This window comes from Ciconia boyciana, chromosome 8 (assembly GCF_034638445.1).
Source record: "Ciconia boyciana chromosome 8, ASM3463844v1, whole genome shotgun sequence".
NCBI lineage: Eukaryota > Metazoa > Chordata > Aves > Ciconiiformes > Ciconiidae > Ciconia > Ciconia boyciana.
In genome coordinates, this window is record NC_132941.1 from 50,227,422 (window position 1) to 50,249,994 (window position 22,573).

Consider the following 22,573-nt stretch of genomic DNA (forward strand, 5'->3'; position numbering starts at 1 on the left):
CAGAATTTAAGTGAAAAAATTCATACAATGATTACTCAGGGAGACCTATGTTGTATCTTTTATAGTATGTGTAGACTGCCACTTCAAGATAAAGAAATAAAAACAGTTTCTTAATTTAGTAATGCTCAGAAGAACTGAAGCAATTCCTTAAAACAGTAATGAGTTTTCAAAGTAACTACACAAATAGTTTTGTTACAAAACAATTTCTCAAACAACTGATTTTTCCCATCCTTAAATTAAGGACATTTCCATTTTAACTACCGTTTTACTATTTCTTGTCTTGATGGCTGAATGGATTAAGCTGAATACTTGCAAACAGATGCAAATTAATTTTGCCTGGTTTAACAGCATTGTTCTGCCAGTGCCTTAATAGTAGAAAAGGTAAATGCTTAATGTCAAGTAATACTGTTTTTTTCTGTACCAGTAAATTGAAAAATTAGTGCAGTATGCAAGATTAACATTTCATACCATATGAATTACCTACTTTTGAAATACTGATATATGTTTCTTTCTATCCAGTGCCTGAAGCCTACATGTCTGAATTCAAGGATGGCTACAAAATTTCAGCTATCAGTGACATTTCAGATCTCTTCACCGGAGATTTGTTGTAACATATAGAAGAAAATGTAGACTGGCAAAGAAAATGGTTTCATTACTTTTTTATTAAAATGTTTATAAATTTATGAAAAATGTTTTTATAATTATTGATTTTAATTCTCTTATGCCTACAAAGTAAAGAATGTATACTAAACTGAAGAAACTAATTCAGATCAGGAGCAGTGTTCCACCAGAATTCAAGAAAGAAGATAAAATATTGCTAATTTATAAATTACTTTAAGAAAGTTATGGAGCATTCTTGAAACAATAACGAATCTTATTTTTGTACACAATTAATTTTTCACCACTGAAATAATGAAAAAAAAGAAAATGAACTTTGAACACTTCAAATTTTCATGGTAGTTTAAAGCAAAATTCTACTAATACAGAAAAATAAACTGGCTCAGCAATGTTAAGTGAAATTATTTCTCATTATATTGAGTCACGATGAGAAGTGTTGATATAATTGAAGTCATTGTTAAGATTTTGTCTAACAGTTCACCTTTAATACAGTTGTGGTCCAAAGCTCTTGGAAATAGAAGGGCTTTCAAGTATCTTTTCAAGTGTGGGTATGTGTAAAGGTGGAAATAAATGTTTGCTTGTAGCTACCTATTTCTATACCTTTAATATTTTGGATTTATCAACAGGAACTAAAAATATTGAGCATTTCACAAAGACTCAGTTACCTCTTTACTTAAAATTAAATGGATCTACTCATGTGCTTATTGGACGTAAGCCCTGATGAGGCATATGCTGAAGCAGCTCAGTGAACTAGGACATTAAACAGACTAAATCAGAAACCGATAACCCTGACATTTACACTGAAGTAAATCAGAAGCAGTTCCACTACAGTATAAACCAGTTACAGCAGTATAAACCTTCTGACAGAGGACAATCATGCTGAACAGAAGGAAGGGGAAAGCAATCTGCCTAGCCTTGCATGGACGGCAGCCAGAGAGCAGAAATATGAGGGGTTTCTTTTCTCTGTCTCCCCCCACTGCAGTATGACAACATTTCCAATTTGATGCAAATCCTCTCTTTTCCCGTAAATAGCTATCCAGGCTTCGTACGACAAAACAAACAGAACACCGAGCCTGAAGTTTGGTAATTCTGTTTGGGCCAAAGGAAGGCTTTATGTCTGGTCAATATTTTAGGAAACAGAAAAACTGTAAGTCATTTCCACAGCTGATATAGAAGGGCTCATCAGATGTATGGTACCTATGCGCCTGCCAGTGATGCCCATTCTGTATCTACTGAATCTATGTACTTTAAATAGGTCCTGCCAAATCCACCGAGATTTGGCAGGACCTGTTCTAGCCAGAACTGACCTACACTGTGTTAACCTAAAAATTCCTGACTAATGTTCCACTTAAGAGATTTTTGGTTTCTTTTTATCATGAGAGAAGTATGTAACCCTTTTCTTCAGTGTTTTTGCCAAGTGCTGGAATAATTGAGTTCCTGACAGTTCAAAAGTCAGCACAAAGCCAGCAAGCCAATTTTTCATATTCTTTCATGTTCTTCTGGCAATAACCTGGTTTGAAGTTTCCATATTACTATTAATAATTAGCAAACTGGGATCATGTTCACAGTGCTGTATAAGCCATGAAGGAATACATTTCTATGCCAAAGAAACACATAATTACAATATCTGGACCTCCAACAGTGAGAATAACTTCTTCTCTGACAAATAACATCACCCCAATAACATGCATTTCTGAGCTAGGTATCTGCAGCACCCTGCAAATGCCTGGTTCTGTCAATTCATGTCATTTATATTATATATTAAAATATCTGCAATGCATAGTGTTGTGAAATTCCGCCATTTCAGATATCCTAAAAACCCACTCTGGCTTGATTTAAAAGGACATTTGTTCTAAAAACATCTGTATCACCTAGTTTGCAAACACTTCAAACATAACAAATTGATGCACTCCAAAGCTGATAGCACTTACTATGCCATTAACTTACTCCGTTAACAGAAACATGTGCTTTCTGTTATATCAGAGGTACAACATTTTAGTCTTACGTATGAGGTCCTACACTTATTTTTTCATATACCAAATACACTTGTGCTTTTACAGAAATTAATAAAACACTTTTCTGAAAAGCTTTAATATAAATTACAAATACCATAAAACAGTCAAAGGGAGTTATGTGCCTCAAAGGACCATTTTGAGGCAAAATGTAGGTATGTGCTGGTTTTGGCTGGGATAGAGTTCATTTTCTTCATAGTAGCTAGTATGAAGGCTATGTTTTGGATTTGTGCTGAAAACAGTGTTGATAACACAGGGATGTGTTCGTTACTGCTGAGCAGTGCTTACACAGAGTCAAGGCCTTTTCTGCTTCTCACCCCACCCCACCAGCGAGGAGGCTGGGGGTGCACAAGAAGCTGGGAGGGGACACAGCCGGGACAGCTGACCCCAACTGCCCAAAGGGCTATTCCATACCATATGGCGTCATGCTCAGCATATAAAGCTGGGGAAGAAGAAGGAAGGGGGGACGTTTGGAGTTATGCCATTTGTCTTCCCAAGTAACCATTACGCGTGATGGAGCCCTGCTTTCCTGGAGATGGCTGAACACCTGCCAGCCGATGGGAAGTAGTGAATTAATTCCTTGTTTTGCTTTGCTTGTGTGCACAGCTTTTGCTTTACCTATGAAACTTTCTTTATCTCAATCCACGAGTTTTCTCACTTTTACTCTTCTGATTTTCTCCCCCATCCCACTGGGGGGGCAGCAAGCGAGCGGCTGGGTGGTCCTTAGTTGCTGGCTGCAGTTAAACCACAACAAGGTAGAAGCAGGAGTATATGAATATGAAGAACATTTCACTCTTATGAGCAGTATTAAAAAGCAAAAGCTGAATGCAAGAGTGACAGATTGATCTTCTGTGCAAAAAGGCTGGGATAGGAGGGGTAAAAATCAACAAAAATACAGAGAGGGCAGGTTACGGTGCATATTTTCTTGATGTTGCTAAAGTAGAGTCTGTTTGATTCACTATGTTACTGGCTTTGTATGCTATCTTTGGCACCAAAGTGATTTGTTGCTTCAATGACAGCAAGAAAGTCACACAAGAATTTATGGTATAATATTATAATAAAGCTAACTGCTGCTGCTGATTCAGAGGCAGGATGAAGAATATATCAGATGGACTTTAATCAAACAATTGGAAGTAAGGAGGAAGTCCTGTTTTGAACTTCCAAAAGGAAGATCCAGCAGTAGCTGCTTGTTGAAACAGGTTTAAGGCTGCAACATTTCAGAACCTGAAGAGCTAACTTACAGGGGACTAAAAAAAATGAAATCCGGTATATCAGTACAGTGGCACTATCCCAATATTCCATAGCTCTTGATATTTAGATTAAATATAAACAGAATTAATGTGGATGGCAGCTCCATTACCTAGCAGAAATATATTTGCATACATAATTCTGGAACAAAGCACTGAAACATGGCCACTGAGGGGCCAAAGGAGATTTGGAAGATTTGTTGCATTGAATTATGTCACTCCTAGTTAGAATACATGCAACTCATCACAGCATAAACACAGCCAAAGGGTAATATATAAGCCAAAAAAGTTAAGCTAATACCTTAAAAGATATAATAAATCTTCTCTTATACTGTCTGAGGCACTGTCAGCTGCATCTGTCATATGATGTGAAAGCATTTTGGAATCATTTTCCAGACTACAAATCATCAAATCCAAGAAGGTGTAAAAATTAGATCAGTCTCAAGGAACATAATCACAACCCACTGGCTGCAGTAATTTCAGGAGCTGTGTGAAATTTTAGATTTCATTAGTAACTTGAAATTCAATTCCTATTCACTGAAATAAACATCCTGACTGCAATCTGAGTAAAAGTCTTCTTTTCTACGTTATCAAGAGGCTTACAATTTTTTGTGGTTTCTCTATGTGTGCATGTTTTCAAAACAATACTAGATGACACTACCAATTAATTTTTTCTTAATGCAAGAATCCTGTAGGTTGTCCTGTTCTAAAATAGACTGCACAAAACCACCAAGCCCTTTGAAGAGTGTTTGCATTATCCCTGAAAGCTCAGGCAGTTCTCATCCTTCATTTTAGTGAAGTGTTTAAACATACCTTCACCCTACTCAGTTTAGATATATGCATCACATCATTTGGTTAAACATACTGTGTCAGTTTGGGCCTAGAGCTGATTTTTCAGCTCTAATTCCATTTTTTCAAACTGAATTAGGCTTACAAGATTGAGTGAAACACACTGTGTTATTTTGTTTCACCTGGTAGCTGTGCTTGTAAACTGTGTAAGAAAACCTCATGTCTGTACTTCACAGAAGGTGCATGAAAAGATTTATGTCCTTTGCTCCTTCCAGTGGACTCACGGCTCTCCCTACTGGTTTTCATAACAGCCTGCAAAGATCCTTCTGTACTTCATCTCTGCTAAAGTAACACAGGAGAGCTCTAATTACCACAATCAACAACTGCATAAATCAATGCATATGTATATATCTTTATATTGCTCCTTCAGTAATCTAAAACACACTTGATGGCTCTGAAACCAGTTCCATGTTTAAGAACTTGTCATCTTTTCCTTGGTACAATTATATACACTGATGTTAACACTAAGTAAATGCTTCCCCATAACCTTTTCAGAGAATAGCTTTCTCATACCCCTGAAATGACAAGTAAACATAATTCAGAGGTATCAGTAGCAACGGAAAAGTGACTTACTGTTTTTTAAACATGTTTAAAAATTTTGATTCTGAGAAGTTTGTATGAACTTCCAAGGGGAAAAAAGCTAGAAAGTGTTAGAAAAGTTCCAAGTGGCATTAACTTGCAGTCAACAAACAATCACCAGTTCTTACATCAGAGGCAAATCGAGATCCCAGCTCAAATAATTACTATCAGCATTGTGTCATTATATGAGATTTCTGAGATCGAGGAACAAATGATACTATGAATGGCAGGGAACAGTTCCTCTTGATTGAGACTGTGGTTGTATTTCTTCACAAAATAATCACTGATGCAACAAGATTAATACTACTCTTGACTTTGGTTTGGTAAGGAGGACAGTCCCTACAAAAGAGAAAGTCATAACTTTCGACATAGCAATCGTGAACTGATTTACTTCAGATGAAAGGGGAGTTTAGACTTATCTATTACTATGCCTCTGATTTCCAAAGGACAGACTTTTAAATTAAAAAAAAGTAAAGTAACTAGTAAAGAACTACTGAAGTACATGAACTGGAATGCAGGATGGCCCCATTTGTTAAGTCAATGGTAGAAAGTCAGTTTAAAACCCAAATAAGAAAAATGGAAGATAGACTAAATGGATCAATAACAAAATCTTAAATCTTGAAAAACAAAATCAAGTTTTAAAAAGACCAAAGAAGTAGAGAGACTACAATGAACAGGAAAAAGTTAGCAAAAAGACAGGAAGCATAGAATTACCAAAAATTAAGTTAAACTTTGGGAGGTATACTAAAACAAGGTGCAAAAGACACTTTAACAATACTACTATATTATAAGTGAGAAAGGAAGAAAGAGTAGATATTATATATAGCCTAAATATATCCCATTACTACTATTTTCTATTCTGTTCAGTAAGGTTGGTTATTTGGATTATAGGTATTTATGGGAGAAGCAAACACTAAATTCTGGAAATTATCTTCCCCGAGACCACCTACAGTATGACTACTGATCTGCAGAACTAGTTAAAATTAAAAAAATACCTGGGCAACTAGAGGCCTTCTAGGCTAATTCCACTCACATGAAAACACTACTGTAAATGTTCATGGTTTTCTCCTGCTTATGTAGTATCATGTTAGATGTATACTAAAATCAATAAATAATTTTCCTTGTCTAGAAAATTAGTGATCTTTTTATATGTTTACTTGATACGTATTCAATAGATGCATATGGATTTTTTTCCCATTTCAGATTTGCCAACATTTTTCTCCATTTTTCTTTATTTCAAAACTCACTCAGTTACTGCATCAAATACAACAAGGCCAGAGTAACAGGTCTACAGTTAACAGAATCATCCTTTTTTCCACTGATGCATGGACATAACATCCATAAAAGCATGAAGAACGTGGCATTAAATGCATTTATTTTAAGACACTGTAAGATAATGGACAGGATAGAAGGGAAGGGAGTGAGACATTACTGGTGTTCTGCAGAAACAGTCTTGTGACTGATTGTATTTAGTGCTTTCACTAATGACTCTGGCTCAGAAATGTAAGTATGTGAAAATGAAATCCAGTAATAAAACCAAGGGATTGGTCAATATTAAGACAACTATCATACAAGAAGAGGTTAACATTCTTGAAGATGAGAGGTCTAGTACTTTCATTAATTAATATTATTCAAAGTGAAAAGTGTAACAAGAATGTCACTTGAGAATTATACTTAAGAAAGGTCTAATTCAAACTTCTGCTATAAACTGGAGCCTCAGAAGGAAAACAATACAGAAAGCCCTGGATCTACACCCACTTGAAAATTAAAGTTAGCCCCATCTTGAGGAAAAGGTAAATATTTACTTAGGATGCACAAAAAGACTAGATGGAAGAAAATACAGTGTTAATGATAGTGTAGAGGAAGCTGGTGAGACTTTCTGTGGATCTAAATGATCAGAAAACATTTGCCAACAGTGGGTCAGGTACACAGGTTACTAGAATGAGCAAGGATATGGCAAATCTGTTTTACCAAAGGAAACTGTAATGGTGTGGTTTGATCAGCCTGGTAACTAGACGGCATTTAGCATGCATGTTGTGGCTCTTTCCAACATCTCTGGTATCAGTGAAGGATGGGGAGATATACTGCCATACTCTTTCCTGGTCTGCAGAGGAAAGGGATAGTACAGCCAAGCACTGTCACAGAACAAATGTTGTACGCTCATTGTGAATGATTTTCTGTTCCTTGCCATCACAAGACTGAAATTCTGTATTTAACTTCTAATTAGCTTTTAAGATGGAGTCTGGAAGATTTAAAAATGGAATTTCTAGACATGTTTTCCTGAGACAGAAGGGATTTGAACGGTTTCTATTAAGGTTGTTCCTAGCATCTAGAAGCACCTTCCATTTAATAAGGTGACTTCACCATTTTGAATTAAGCATACCTTGTATGGTAATCTGGCTATATAGTCACAGTCATGTTCACTGTGCACAACAAAAGGAGATGCAGCACCCCTCAACAGGTGAGTTGGACTCGCCCAATTTCGCAAGTCATCTGAGATGAGTAAAAAGAGGGGAAGTCTGCCCCTGTTCATCAATGTGCTATCAAGGCTCTTCCCATCTATTCTCACTTGTTTTCATCAAAGACGATTTGGCATAGTTACTCTCATTAATGTGATCAGTAAGCATGCCAGATTTCAGCCTTTTACCTGGTGTTATCTTGACCTCATGGCACATCTTTCTAGAAAGATTTCCCTGGTTTTCCAAGGAAATGCTAGAACTGGCTGGAGCGGAAGAAAATAAAGTATGAGATTTGTAACACACTATGATGCAGTATAGGAATTTATTTCCCATTCAGGAAAGAAGACAGATGTGAATGAAGATACAGAGCCCTCCTGGGTCTGGCCAAATGTCCATTTAAACCAGGACCCTTCCTGTGAATTGTCCCTTTCCCAGCCAGGAAAGTTGCAGCCAACTTACTCATTCCTAGTACTTGCCTATGCTGTACCACCACACCTTTGGCCATTCCTTTTTGTCCTTCTCTGAACCTTTTCTAGTTTTGGTCACCTTTTTGAGATAAGCAGACTGGAATTGCCCACAGTATTCAAAATGCAGGTTCTTTGCTTTTTGCTGTAGTACAATGGGTGTTCTCTGATTTGTTCTCTCTTCCTGTAATAATACTCCCTAATATATTTTTTAAACGATACTGAGCAGATGTTTTCATGGCATTATCCTCTATAATCTCAGAACATCTTTCCTGTATTTTAATGGTTAGTCCAGAACAGATTGGTTTTTCTCCCTTTCGTCACTTAATATTTATCTACATTAAATTTCACCTGCCATTTTACTGCCCAGTCATGGAGTCCTGTACATTACTTCTGTGCTTCTTCAAAATCAACCCTTGTCTCTAATTCCCTGGTTAACTTAGTATCTACTAGCAAACTTTGTCATCGCACATTTTATCTATCTCTTCTTCCAGGTCATCTGATTCTCCCTAAAACTGAACAGCCTGGGTATACTATCATAATCTCATGTCTTCTGAGTGCTCTTTCGAGAATAGCCTGATACTCTATTGATCACACAGGCTCTCTGGCGTGCTTACGGATATGCAAGTTGATTGCTTTGCTCTCTAGAGCATATTCCAGTGCAGTTGCATGTAATAAACTAATGACTCAGAAAGTACCATGACAAATAAAGTGTACAACACAATACCTTAAATGAACAGTCTAAATTGATATTTTTGAAGCAATTTTCACTACCCTGATAGTCCAAATTTACTTGATACTTCATACATTTCTTTCTCAGTATATGCTTACTTTTTTCTGTGATACACTTCAGGAAAAAAAAAACTTATAAAATTCTAATTGATCTGTAACGAATAGAAAGAGCAATGTATCCTTTTTAACCACTGTAAGTCCCATTTATGTGCTTGACCTTTAAGTGTTTCCAAGACATGTAAAGAGAAATGCATTCAAACAGAAACGTCACATTCAGCCTCTTTTCAAAGTGGAAATGAAATACATTCAATTTAATTATTTCAATTCTGATAGATTTTACAATTACAAATAGAAACAACATCTTTAAAATATCAAGTCATAACAATCAAAGGCTCAGGAGAGGGTTTTTTTAAGTATAAAACCTATAATTTTCTTATAATGAAAGTTTATTGCCAACTGTACTCAGGTAAGCCATGTGACAGTTTGGCTTTCTCCTGTTTCAAACAAAAGTGGTATTATACTCACAGTTTGTGAAGACTGTTAAGTCCAACAAACATTTCTGGTGTTAGGCAACCAATTCTGTTATTTGAAAGATCCCTGAAATAAACAAAAAAACTGTGAAACATTAGGTCTTATTCATATACATACCTACATAATTACATACAGCCTCTTTATTTTTAATGCTTAAGGAGTTAGAGACAAATGAGAAATAAAACCTGTTTCTGTAACGTATCATAACTGAATTAAACAGATTCAACAATTTTTATATTAACATTAATGAGCAATATTCCACAATTCAACATACCATACTGCAACTTATACTAATTGCATTAAAATGTGATTTTATATATGTAGCAAATAAAAAACCAAAAATTATTTCCAATATAGAGAATTTTCTTTATTGAAGTTACTAGCACCTGTTTGTTTACTTATGAAAAATACTATGCATTTTGTTGCATGCAATACTCAGCCAAAATTGACACATTTTTACTGTTTACCAATGTCTCATCTCATTGACAGCATCCTTTCTTGCTGAAGAAATCACAGAAACCAGAGGGCAATTAATTTTTGAGCTAGTAAGAAGGTCAGTCTTGATAAGCACTTGGCAAGCTGTTCTAAGAGCAATAGTGTGGCTGTCTCAGACCACAAATAGCACAAGGCATTATGTTCCGTAACTCTTGTCTGCAGGAAGGTGAATGGATGTTTTCTGTACGAGTCATACATACAACATAATGTATAGGATACTTATAGGAAGGAAACAAAAATGGGTATGAACAATTATGTTGTGATAACAACATGAATACTGCCCTTTGGTGCATTCTGAACTAATGTTTAATTTTCACATATTTGATTTTCAACCTTGACTCAATTTTTCCTTCTTATCAAGTTTTTTTTTTAAATAATTGCAGTAATGTAAGGATTTTAAGTGATTATACATCCATTAAGATATTAAAATTGATCTGAATATATTTTTGTTTTAGAATCAGTGGTAGTCTTCTGATTCTGTTGTTACATTGGGCAGATTCCCTATTTTTCTATTGTTACATGAGAACTCTAAAGTAATCAAACAGGAGAATAAAGGTTGTAGTTTGACAAATCCAGTTATTGCTTTCATGGAGACATATCCAATTAGCTAGAATGTGAAGGCAGTATCTTTAGAATTCACTACAAAGTCTTCTTCTATCAGACAAAGAACATATTGTTGTACAATTAAATGATGAAACATCGCATTAGAACGAAAATATTTCTTAAATGCTTGACAGGGATATTAAGTAGGCAACAGCTGAGAAAATAGTGTGGATAACAATATAGTGCAATAATTGCATATTAGCGTTATTATTTAAGTTTTCCTAATGAAAGCTACATAGAAAATCTAAAAATGCAAGTTTAAGACAAACAAACATACCTACATACATATATAGAGAGATACATCTTTCTACGAGAAGAGGTAAACAGTAAACAAGAACCTACCCAGAATTCTTAGATGGCTAATGCTTTACTTCTGCCTAAGCAAAGTCTGAACACATATGGAAGAAACTAGGTGGGGCATAATTTGGGTAGCAAAACTAATTTCACCTAAACTAATCAAAACAAGTGCATATTTCTCTAAGTGTAGCACACAGTAAAATGATATTTTTAACAAAGCAAAAGGCTACATCCCCTTTTCTTAAAGTTTATTTCAATGAGCATTATTTTCACAGTAAGATATATGGCAGTGGCTGAAATCTCCATATTGTAAAGCATGTTTTCTAAAAAAACATTAGCAAAAAGAAAAGACAGCTTGCTGCACATGCCTCCACACTAATATGTGTTACATTAGACATAAGTCAATTTGTAATGTACAAAGCTGGTGTTCCTTTTCAGGAGTATGACATATAACTTACTAATGCTGACTTGTAAAATTGATGTTAGAGAAAACAAAACTCTCCTCTGTTGAATAGCTGAGTGCCATAATTTTAGTACTTCATAAATTTTCAGTTTTCATCAATATTCTGTGTACCTTTTTGAGTAAACCCTTGAAATAATTCAGTTTGTCATTCAAATACAAATTATAACAATTCTGCTAATCATTCACAGAAAACACTTTGATGTTGAGAGCCTGGAGTTGGTGTGACTTGCCATAGCCGTATCTCTTGCAGTTGCCCATATTACATCAGCTTCTCCTTTTCACAGCATCATTTATATTTTACACGTGAAATAAGAAGGTGTGAATGTAAAGTACAGTCTTAAAGTAATTACTGTATTCAGCATTCACCAGGAGTTTACACTACTTATTCGTTTTGCTCAACTGTTTGCTACCCAACAGTTGCACAATGAAGGAGGGCAGAGATTTTCTTGTTTACCATGAAACTACACCGATTTGTACCAAACATGTGGCAGTCTAGTAATTAATCGATTCCCCGTCTCTAGATTGCTCCCAGTGTTACTTGTTCATACCCGTACAAGGGGTTTTTTGAGATCTAGCATGATAAATCTCAACGTTGCCATTCCTAGTTTGCTGAAGAGTCTTTTATTCTCACTTTTTCCAGTGCCTAATGACTTCCTCTTCCTTGACTTGTCTCTCCTGGCTGACCCAAGGCTCCACCTGTGCAGTCTTCAGATGTGCAGCCCATGACTTGCACAGGTTTCCTGATTTTCCCACAAGAGGTCAGGGTTGTGTTATTAGACTATGCGGCCAAAACAACAATTAGCGCTCATTTTCATCATTTCATTGTATTGCTATCCCTCTATACAGAGTGAGCAAGAAAGTTTCAACCTAATGTTTTTGTTTGTATTAAAAGTGTATATGCCACTCTGACTTCATCATTATTATGTCATTGGCTTTCTACCCAAACACACTAAAACTTAGGGGTGGGTGTTAGAAAATACTACTACCTGTATGATCAGAGATGGAAATCTTTTACTTAGGTTGTGCAGTGTGCCCTGTATATAGCAGTTAGGGAATTTAACGTCAGAGCAAAAAGGCAGAAGAATTTGTAAATTTATTTTTCTGTGGATTTGCATTCCTTCTCATCTAAATCTTCCCATTCCACAAAAATAATCCCTGTTTTCTCATAGGTTTTCTCATCACACATAAAACAGCACACATGGTGGCTAGGCAGATTTCTGGCATGTGCTGATGGCCTGGTTAGCCAGTACATGGATATTTGGATGTTGTCACTTGGAAAATTATAATTAAAAAAGGGTTCATCTCACTTTTCCTTTAGGCTGAGTAGAACTAAGGAGGGTCTGTAGCCCTTGTTAATTAAAAGCAAAAAGGCCCACTTGTAGGATCTTAGTCACTTAGATATTTTTACCCTCTACAAATGTAGTTTACAAACCAGCCAGTGCTTTCAAAAGTACTATGAGAATATTTTCAGAGAGAGGAATGCAAGAATGATGGACAGGGAATATATTGCATGTCTTGTTTCCTTAGAAAACCATGCTAAAAATAAAAATACCAAGCAGAGGCAATATGAGAGGTATGAAAATGGTGGACAAATTCTAAAGCATGACAAAGTTTCCTTTCGAAGAATTTATTTTACAGACCTTGTCTGTGATAAAAGTTTGACTGACGCTACAAATTCTTGTAGCGTCAGTGTTCAGACCTTACATAATGAAAAAACTTAGCGTAGCACAAAACATTGTTTACACATATTTAAACCACCTACTTTTATTTCTGATTAATGTCTATGGTGATATATTGTCTGCTAAGTCATTAATTAGGCACGTTTTTTAACTTCGTAGATGTACTTGTTAGGAAATTTATTGGAGACTAAACAGATAATTTTAAATGGGAAAAGGTAAAAAAGAAGGGGAAAATGGAAAAAAAGAAAGAAGAAGAAAAAGGCATAGTCAATTTAAAAAGCACGGTGTGTGATTTTCTATTTTACAGCCAGTGTCCTTATGTGATTATTGCTTGGTGGCATATTTGAGTTGCCCAAGGACAGAAATGTCGATACAAACACCATTTTCAGAATAATTCATATGGAATTAACACTTACAGGCGCTTCAGTTCTGAAAGTCCATGGAAGGCCCCTGGCTCAATTGTGCTGATCAAATTATTCTTCAGATCTCTAGAGAGACATAATAGGAGGAGCAATTAATTATCACTTTACCTACTGTACTACTGTTATACATGAGGAGTGTGAAATGCAATGCAATTCTAACCTTTATTTGACTTAGCTAAAACCAAGAATTACTTTCTTTTAAATAGTAACACCAAAACATTGCATCATTTGCAGTTTATAAAAACATATTTTTCCAAGTAAGATAGTTAAGATTAGAAGTTAAAAAAAAAATCTGCTTGTTTTAATTCTTCTCCTATTTGTACTTTTCAAAACAAGCTTACCAGCCATTCTTGCCCCAGGAAAAATGTTTTAATCAATGAGTGAATAAAATAATCAGTCAGCAAAGCAAGAGACTTTTAGTTTGCTTATTCATTGTGCTGTGCACTTTACACTTAATAAATTTATCATTTCTACCTAAAGTAGGCAAAGCAGCTGGCATGTGAGACATAAACAGATAGGTCAGGTTTCTGTCCTGAAATACAAGCAATTTCTCATATTTGGCAGATAGGTGCTTCATTTTGCACTTGGTGACAATCCAGAGGATTGGTTGTTGCGCACATAAAGAATATTTCACTGGCATTAGTAATCTCATCTGCTCTTGGCACAGTGCTTGGGGCCATGACATTGCTCTCAGCTCAGTCCCCACAGAGATTTACTACTGAATTGTCTCAAGACTCTTCATGATGTGAACCCTGAGGAAATGCCTTCAGTGCAATTAGATAAGCAGGCCTAGGAGATAAATGCTATAAATTCTTGTAGCATCAGTGTTCATCTTCTGACAATTTGCAATTCATAGGGAATGACTGGTGTGCAATAATATCAGTGCTGTTTCTCAGACTGGCCACTTCTAGCACATTACAGCACATACACTGCTTGTCTGTGCCAAAGTATGGATGTATCAACAGCACATGAGTCATCTTATTTATGACTTTTTATTTTACCGCAAATAAAATGCACACCAGGTGAAATCTTGGTTCCACTAACTGCGAGTGCCCTCAATAGGTTAAGATTTCATGCCAAATGTTTAGTTCACAGTAGGATATATTTTAATTTCAAAGTCAAAATAATAAATAAATATTTCTGTATTTTGGTAGTCATTTTTGCAGATCTTTTGAATACAGTTCCAAAAATTTGTGTATCACACCCATTTCGTTTTAGTGATGATGATGAGTGCTCTGTCCCTAACAAAGATCTCAGTCAGACCCTTAACGGTCAAGTTCAGCTTTCAGCTTGCAACATGCAACACTCAGAGCCCTTAAGAAGGTGATAAGACATTCTGATTACTTATGTAGAAGATGATTTGTCTTACATATATGAAATGCAGAGCTATCAAATGCACAGCAGACCAAGACTGCAATTTTGATGGAGAAAAACCCTAGAAGTCCTTACCATCTCAGTTTAGAAAGTATATCCAGTTATTCAGTTGCTTAAGTTGTAAAATCCTAACTCTAAACAAGGTTCAAGAGAATCGCTTAGCATTTGTTAAAGTCTACTCAGCTCAAAGTTTATGCTGCATTAATTGGCAAGGTATGATACACAAGTATGATACATGGCGATGTCACCTGTCCAATATTTTTAGATTACCAATTCTTCTTTGTTCCAGCTTGCTCTACATAATGCTTTCATCATGAATATGTGTTGCTCCTGATCTTGTGACATTATTGAAAAAAAGCAAAGGATCAGGAGAAAGGTAAGAAGGGAGCTGTTTATTTAAAATTTAAATCAAACAATAAGCTATGCTTTAAGTCTTTTTAAAATGCAAGTACTGCAAAGCATACAGGTTTAATTATTAGGAGTATCTGCAATTAAGTAACTTATCTAAAATTACAAGCATTCATAAAGCTATGAAATATATTATAAGATTTTTTAGCCATGCATGTCTGAAAGCCAGTGGTTTACCTTCTTACTGATTTTATCTTACCTTGTTTTAGATATTTCAAAGTTCCTCTTTTTCAGTTACTATTTTCACTAATAAACCATTATCTGTTCATTATGCAGATAAAATAAACTTGATAAAATATGCTAATCTCAGTCCAACACAAATACAATGGATATTACAAAAACATATTAAAACTGCACCAATTATATCAGTTGTCCAGTACTGATGTAACTTTTAAACAGGGATGCATGAAGGTATGCATATATAGATACTTTAAGCATACGCATTACATGGCATAGGTAATTCCTATTTGCCTGAGCCACAATGGCAGGCCCTCACTCGTTGCTAAGCTAGTAAAAAGCATAAAACCCAGATGTGCTTCCTTTTCCCTGCTACTGTGCAGTGTGGAGATAAGTATGCCTGGACTGCCTGGGAAAGGGAGTGAGTCAGAGCCCATGAAATTCCCCATCATTTCAAGAAAACAGCAACATGAGCCAGAGGCAGGGGGAGAAAAGGTGGCATGCAGGCGGGGAGGAAAAAAGGACAGTGTCAGTTCAGGAGACAGGTAAAGGTGCCAGAAAGGGGCAGAGCTTGGGCAAGGACTTTGATGGTGATTTGAGCATTCATAAGAAAGCTGCACAGTCTATGACTAATTTTAGGCATAGGTCTAAGCTCTTTCCTTTCTCCTGGAGATCACGTAAGCAAAAAAATGGCAGAAACACAGACGTCAAGGTTGGTGCTTGCACTGATTCTTATCTGGCAAAGCAGATGACAACCTCAAAGACAACGGAGAGGAATTAGGGGGCCATCCTCCTGCAGCTATTCTGCCCTTCCCCCTATTCCCTAATCCAGGCAAAGCAGTTTTCTTCCTTGCTTTGTCCTCTTCTACTGGATCGGGATGAAAGTGACAGAAGCTGATGTAATCACAAATGAAATACAGGGGATGATGTTTGTTATCATGAAAACACTCTGTAAGAACTGGAAGCAGCTTTGTATTTTTCAAACTTTTGTGGCCAAACATTTTCATCTTAGTTCCCTGGTACCAGCAGCAGCTCCTAGATTCATCTTTCTTCTGCCTTTATCTGGTCAAGAAGTTGACAATTTCTTCAGATACTTAACTCAGAATTTTCCACATCCTCTTATAAACAAAAAGGTTTGTACAAAACTTCTGCAGTCTCTTCTCCAGAGTCCCATCAACTTGCAAAGACAAGTCAACATGTTTGGTAAAAGTTAATCTACATGAGTGTATTTTCCTTTGAAGGTTTAGGACAAGGCCAATGCCTCATTTTTTTTCAACCTTCAATTACTCAATACTAAACAGTTTGGTTTACTCTGATTCTATTCACACCAAACATCTGGGCTTAGCTTTCTCTGGGCAGCACTACTGACAATATCTTCATGAATGAAATGTAGATCCTTTTGCTTGCACAGTATGTTAAATATGTAACTACTCAGGTCAAGGAAGTTCTTTAACTTGCAGAGCCCACACAGAAAAGACTGAAAGGACACTGTTCTCATCATGTGAACTTCTGTATTCTTAAAACTTAAAAGACAAACAAACAAAACTAAACAAAACCCCCAACCCAATACTATAGACCCTTTGGATGTATGCTAACTTATCTCAGGCTTTACACTGGGACACATTTGAAAACCACTTAGAGGCATAGTTCAGAGCAAATATCCACATTTTAGGCAGGGGAAAGCAACAGTTTTAATAATGAATCTTTATATCAATTACACACATTGTGTGTTAACTGACAACTCATCTAAATGCTCTGCAAGTTGTAATTAGGTAAAGTGATCATCTCTTATAGCCATCAGTGGTAATAGCTCACAACAAATATAAAAGAGTCAGTGTGAGTGGCAAACTGTTGGCAGGTGAGTTTTGATGCCAGTCAAAATAACCAAGTACACAAAAGGTCTTCCATTTACTGAAATCCTCTCTGTTCTAGTTTATGGAAACTCTGCTGTGTTTCCTCATAACTTGTAACCACATAGGAAAAAACAGCATAATCCCAAACTATCATCTACAGGAAGGAAAAAGGCCAGTTTAAGGTTAGTAGAAGCCAGACCATTTCAAGGAAAAGTGTCCATCAGTTGCACTGTCCCAAACAAAGACATCTGGTCTCCTTATTTTGGAAATTACACTTAAATTAGGTAGGTCATTTTAGTAAGGATATTCTCAGAAAATTGTAGATGATTATACTACCCACAATCCTGGCACTTTCTTAGTAATTAGTATTATTCCATAATGATTCCATATACTTCTGGCCTAACAAAATAGGTGTTTTCTTCCTTGCCATCCCTGAAGACTAAAATATCATTAAAATAAATAAATAAAGTTATCACAACTGTTAATCACTTACGATTCTTACTTTTACATTAGAAGAATCTATTTCCTTGCCTCCCACTTGTATTTTTTACAAAATTACTTTTATTAAAATATTAAATTAGCTTATCCCATTTTCTAATTTAGCAAAGAGTTTGTTATATTGAAGCCTTATAGCAGTGAGTATCAACTTGCACTGAGCTAAATAAAGAAACCATGGCAAATTTGGTTGTATGTTTACATTTTTTCCCCCAAGAGCTACTGCTGAGGTTTGGCAAAAGGTCATGATCCAAGGCATGCCAAACAGCAGCCCAGCCTGGGCCACACACATGCACACATGCAGACATACCATGCAAGTGATTTTATCATCAACCAAAAGTAAAAGAAAAGGGAAAGAACCCCTGTATGATAATACTGAATGACCACAGTGTGACCCAGTTAAAGTCCATAAAGAAAGCATTTTCTAACTAACAGTTATGGTTTTGCATCATTTCTGATGCAGCATTCTAACTTTAAAGCATCTATTCTGAATCTGAATGACGTGTCATTAGTGGTGTGGGTGTATATATCTAGTGGCGTGACCTGAAAATAAATCAAAACCAAGTGCCTTGTACAAGTACAGAGAGATGGAAGCTACATGAAGTTAGCTGTAGTCATAACAACTGCAGCACTTATATCAAGGCTGCACAGCTGCACAAAAATAAAATACTACAATATTTATTAAAATATGTTTCCCCTAATTTTATTACAGTTGCTAGATATACTTGCTTCATGGTACTCTGATCTTAACTAGACCTCAAAAGAAAAAGAACAATATAAAATGGACTGTTATCATTAAAAACCAATCTCAAATGGTTACAAGTAAGTTAACAGAGGAGAGTTTCCTTTTCCACTTACAACTCTGAACTTACATAAATTACATACAAAAACCATTAAGCACTGTCTTCCTACATATATGTAGATAATTTGTATGTATATGCAAATAATGGTCCCACAGGTAAAAACACCCAAAGATTCTTTTACTAAGTATCACAAGCTGCTGGGAGTTTATAATCTTACACATTAATATTTGAACTGACTTTTACTTACTAAAGACATATAAGAAGAGTTACCTCAACAAAAAGAGCTGACTTAGAGGGGAAATCTCTGTTTGAAATACTCACTTCCTGATGGCTTAGCTGAGAGGTAAATGAAACAGGAGGAAGAGGCTACTAATGGGACTTTACAAGAACATTTAATAGCTACTCCAGGCTTCTCAGCTATTAGACATCTTCCGTGGCCAAATCCCTGATTATCTAAATGTGTTCTTGAGATTCTTGATGCTTCAAGTTCACAGTATGCACTTACACAGTATAAAACATAGTGGGAAAAATCACTAAAATATACACAGTCTATTAACAAAAGAATCAATTTATCTTAAACTACGTTCTGACATTTTGGGCATTTTCTGTCAACATCTATGCCTTCAGACACTGCAGATTCTTCCCCCAACTTACAATATATGTACTGTAGATATTTTGAATACATATTCATAACAAGAATGTTCAACTAATTCCAGTACTTCGTTCAAATTCCTGACATCGATACATCTTTCATAAAAAATTATAGGTTGTACCAAGAGGACATCTGTGTTTAGAAAGCTGTCATTATGGTGCTGCAAACTTTCCAAAAAAGCTCTGAGAAGAGCAATCAGTTGTTGAGCAGACGCCAAATACCAGTGAAATACGACTGACTTTCCACATTTTGCATATTACTATGAAACAACAACAACAGCAAAAAAAAAATAAGGCCACATCTTCCACTTCTTTCTCATGTGAAATAATCCAGCTAAACTAAATGGCACCTTTGCCCAAGAAATGAATGCAGACTCAGGACCCTTAAAGAAGATTCGCTTTTAAAACATTGTTATGATCACAGTGGTAGGAAAGAGGCATAGCGAATGATGAAAGATCACATTTAGCACCTATCCTGCAGTCACAATAGCAACTGTCAGGGTTAGCAGTCCTGGATACAGGAACAAAGAATTAAGATGATATTGGTAAAATGTGTTTGAAGACATTTCGAATGCACCCATCTGTACAGTGCCTATCAGGAGACAGTGACTCATCCTTACACTTTGATGGCCTCAATATAATCAAAACTTATTTTCATCTCCATTGTTGGTGAGTGCACTGTCGGTCACACACTGTAGACCAAGAAACAGGCAGGTTAAGCAATATCCATTACCTGGTATCATCATCAATAACTAAAGCACTCCCATGAAACTCCAGAGCTCGGGTTTTGTTTTTTTTTTTTTTTTAATGACGAGAGTGGATATTTAATCTACTTTCCAGAATCAGAAAAGTTATGGCTGCATTGCAGTTAAGTTTCAAGACATAAGGATAAATCTTTTTTTAGATTATTCCCACAAGATCATAAACATAAACATGCACACAAACATGGACAATAATTGTCCAATAATTGTCTGCCTTTGCAGACACAGAGGCTATGGGTCTTTTGTTTGTTTAGCATGTTGGTGCATGTTGATTATGCATTTTCCTTTAATTTTCTTTTTTAATCTAAGCCATTACTGGTTAGATTACCTAAAACAATAGACCTTAAGGACCGGACAAAAAAATAACTGCTGCCCATTCAAGGTACTAATGAATGATCGGAAGTTTCAAACCAGTCACTTGATGGCAATAATGGCATATAGAACAACAGAAAGGTCATCACATTTTTGTTTTTTAATTTAAGGATGATGACTCATTCACATCAAATGTGCTGTGGTAATCTGGCAGTTATTCGTTATTTAGGAACATGCCTAAAAATGTTAAACAAAGTGCCAATAATGGCAGCTGAAACAAAACAGATACAGGCTTTATGGCAGTTTGCTTGCTCAAAGTATCCCACAGAATGTTATAATGTATTTCATTTTAATGGTAGTAATCACAGAGCAAGAATATAAGGCTCAGAGTATTTTAATTGAAGGAGCAGTATGTCAAATAAGGAAAAGCGAGTAAAAAGCTTGGTAAAGCAACTTTCATTGCGAATTTTTTGTTGATAGATTTTTCTACATGTATATATTAGAAAATAGCATTTTAAAAGATTAATTTATCCAGTATAAACTCTAGTTGCATTCTAAATATAGCATCAACGAATCAGAATCTGGGATGAAGATGCAAAGACGTTTGGTACCTGCCTTTTGTTATTGATACCTGCATTTTGTTATTGATAGCTCAAAAAGAAATGCATTTTCTAATAAAGAAGCATCATCTGCGCTTTCCAGATTCTTTTTCTTTGGCCTGTTTTCAAGAAGAAAAAATTCAGCAAAATATTCAAATTCCAAACATACACAACTGTTCCTATATGTGTTTTCTTTTCCTGGAAAATGCCACAAAACAAGAGACATATGGTGGGGTCACATTAGGTCTGAAAGTTATTGGCTATGTATGTGTAAAAGCACATGCTTAACAGTTGTAACTTGGGGAGTTGAGATGGAGTGGCTGTGCTGCCCAGCAGAAGGGGTCCTGTGGATCAGTTCCATGGGGCTAAAACAAGACTGAAAGGTCAGAAGCAATAAAAGCCAAGGGAAGCACATAAAGTGGATTTCAGTGTCCACAGCTTTGCAGGCAGCTCTGCAGTGCCAGCAGAAAATACCTCCATGTGTGTTGGCAATCATGCCCTGGTGTACAGAGATAGATTTGGCGTAACGTTGATTACGATAGCAGAGCTTGTGTCTATCCATAACTATGTAGAGACATGACGAGCACAAAAACCTTTGGTGGCTGAAAAGAGCCAGAGGCTTCCTTAATTTCTACACCCATTGGGATTTCTCTGTGCGTTCATGCCTAGAAGGCAGTTCAGCATGGGTTAGGTTTCTTGACACGTGCTCCACTCCTTTTGAAAAAAAGCTAACCGTTGGGGGAAAAAGAAGAAGAAGAAAACAAAAAAAAATCAGCTGTGAGCAGAATTCCAACCTGTGAGAAAACTGTTTGCAAAGGAAGTGGAAAAGTAGGGAATAAAGTACACTCAACTTTTTTTTTTTTAATGAAGTGCACAGACCAAACAAAATGTAAAACAGACACTTAGAAAGTGAGTAAAATGTACTTTCTACTGAGAAAGGTTTAAACTCCAGTGTAGGAATTGTTATTCCATATTCTAAGACTGCACTTATTTGCCTGTTACAGATTTCCAGCAATGTGCATTCAACATCCTTAGGTCAAATTTCAAACTCTGGAATCACAGTTTAACAGCATAATTACAATTTTGAAAATGAAGTACTGGAAATGTATCCAGTATTTTCAGAAGTACATCTGATTTAATTTTCCATAATAAAATAGGGAGATTTGCATTTTTACACTAAATTATCAGAGGTATCAGGGTAATGAAAATGTGTTTTATTAGCTATGAGAACCATAAAATATACAAATGATTGTATCATGGAGTTTTGTGTGTGGGTTTTTTTTAAAGGAAATGTTTGATTCTTTTTCTATTACTAAACCAATATTGACTTGGAAGAATACAAGCAATTATATATTGAATTTCAATTTGAACTTCAGAGAAATATTTTCTTCCATGGCTTAAAACATCCAAAGAAAAGAAGAAAGAATTCCACCCTGAGCTGTAAAGGAAAGAAAAGTACCTGCAGATGGCCCATAGATTAGCTTAGAGTAGTTTTGAGACAAAAATAAGATAGTTTACTACTCAGTGTAAATCAATAAAATAAAAATCATCTTTCCTATAATGTTTATTTTATTGTAGTGTTTTCATAAGACAGAAGTAGAACATTTCTAAAAATAAGGTGATTTAATTATAAAATGCCAAGAAGGGACACCATCTTTCTGCCTGCTTACAATTTCTATATAATCTCATT

General features: G+C 35.8%; 1 protein-coding gene across 1 annotated transcript in view; it reads right to left on the bottom strand.

Annotated features, from left to right (window-relative positions):
* LOC140655747 (adhesion G protein-coupled receptor A3-like) overlaps positions 1-22,573 on the bottom strand; it is a 293,963-nt gene that overhangs the window by 171,007 nt on the left and 100,383 nt on the right. Inside the window, exons 3-4 of the mRNA XM_072870589.1 lie at positions 13,445-13,516; positions 9,486-9,557 (exon numbers count right to left, since the gene is read on the bottom strand). Of these exons, the coding sequence (XP_072726690.1) occupies positions 9,486-9,557; positions 13,445-13,516 (144 nt within the window). The remainder of the gene's footprint in view (positions 1-9,485; positions 9,558-13,444; positions 13,517-22,573) is intronic.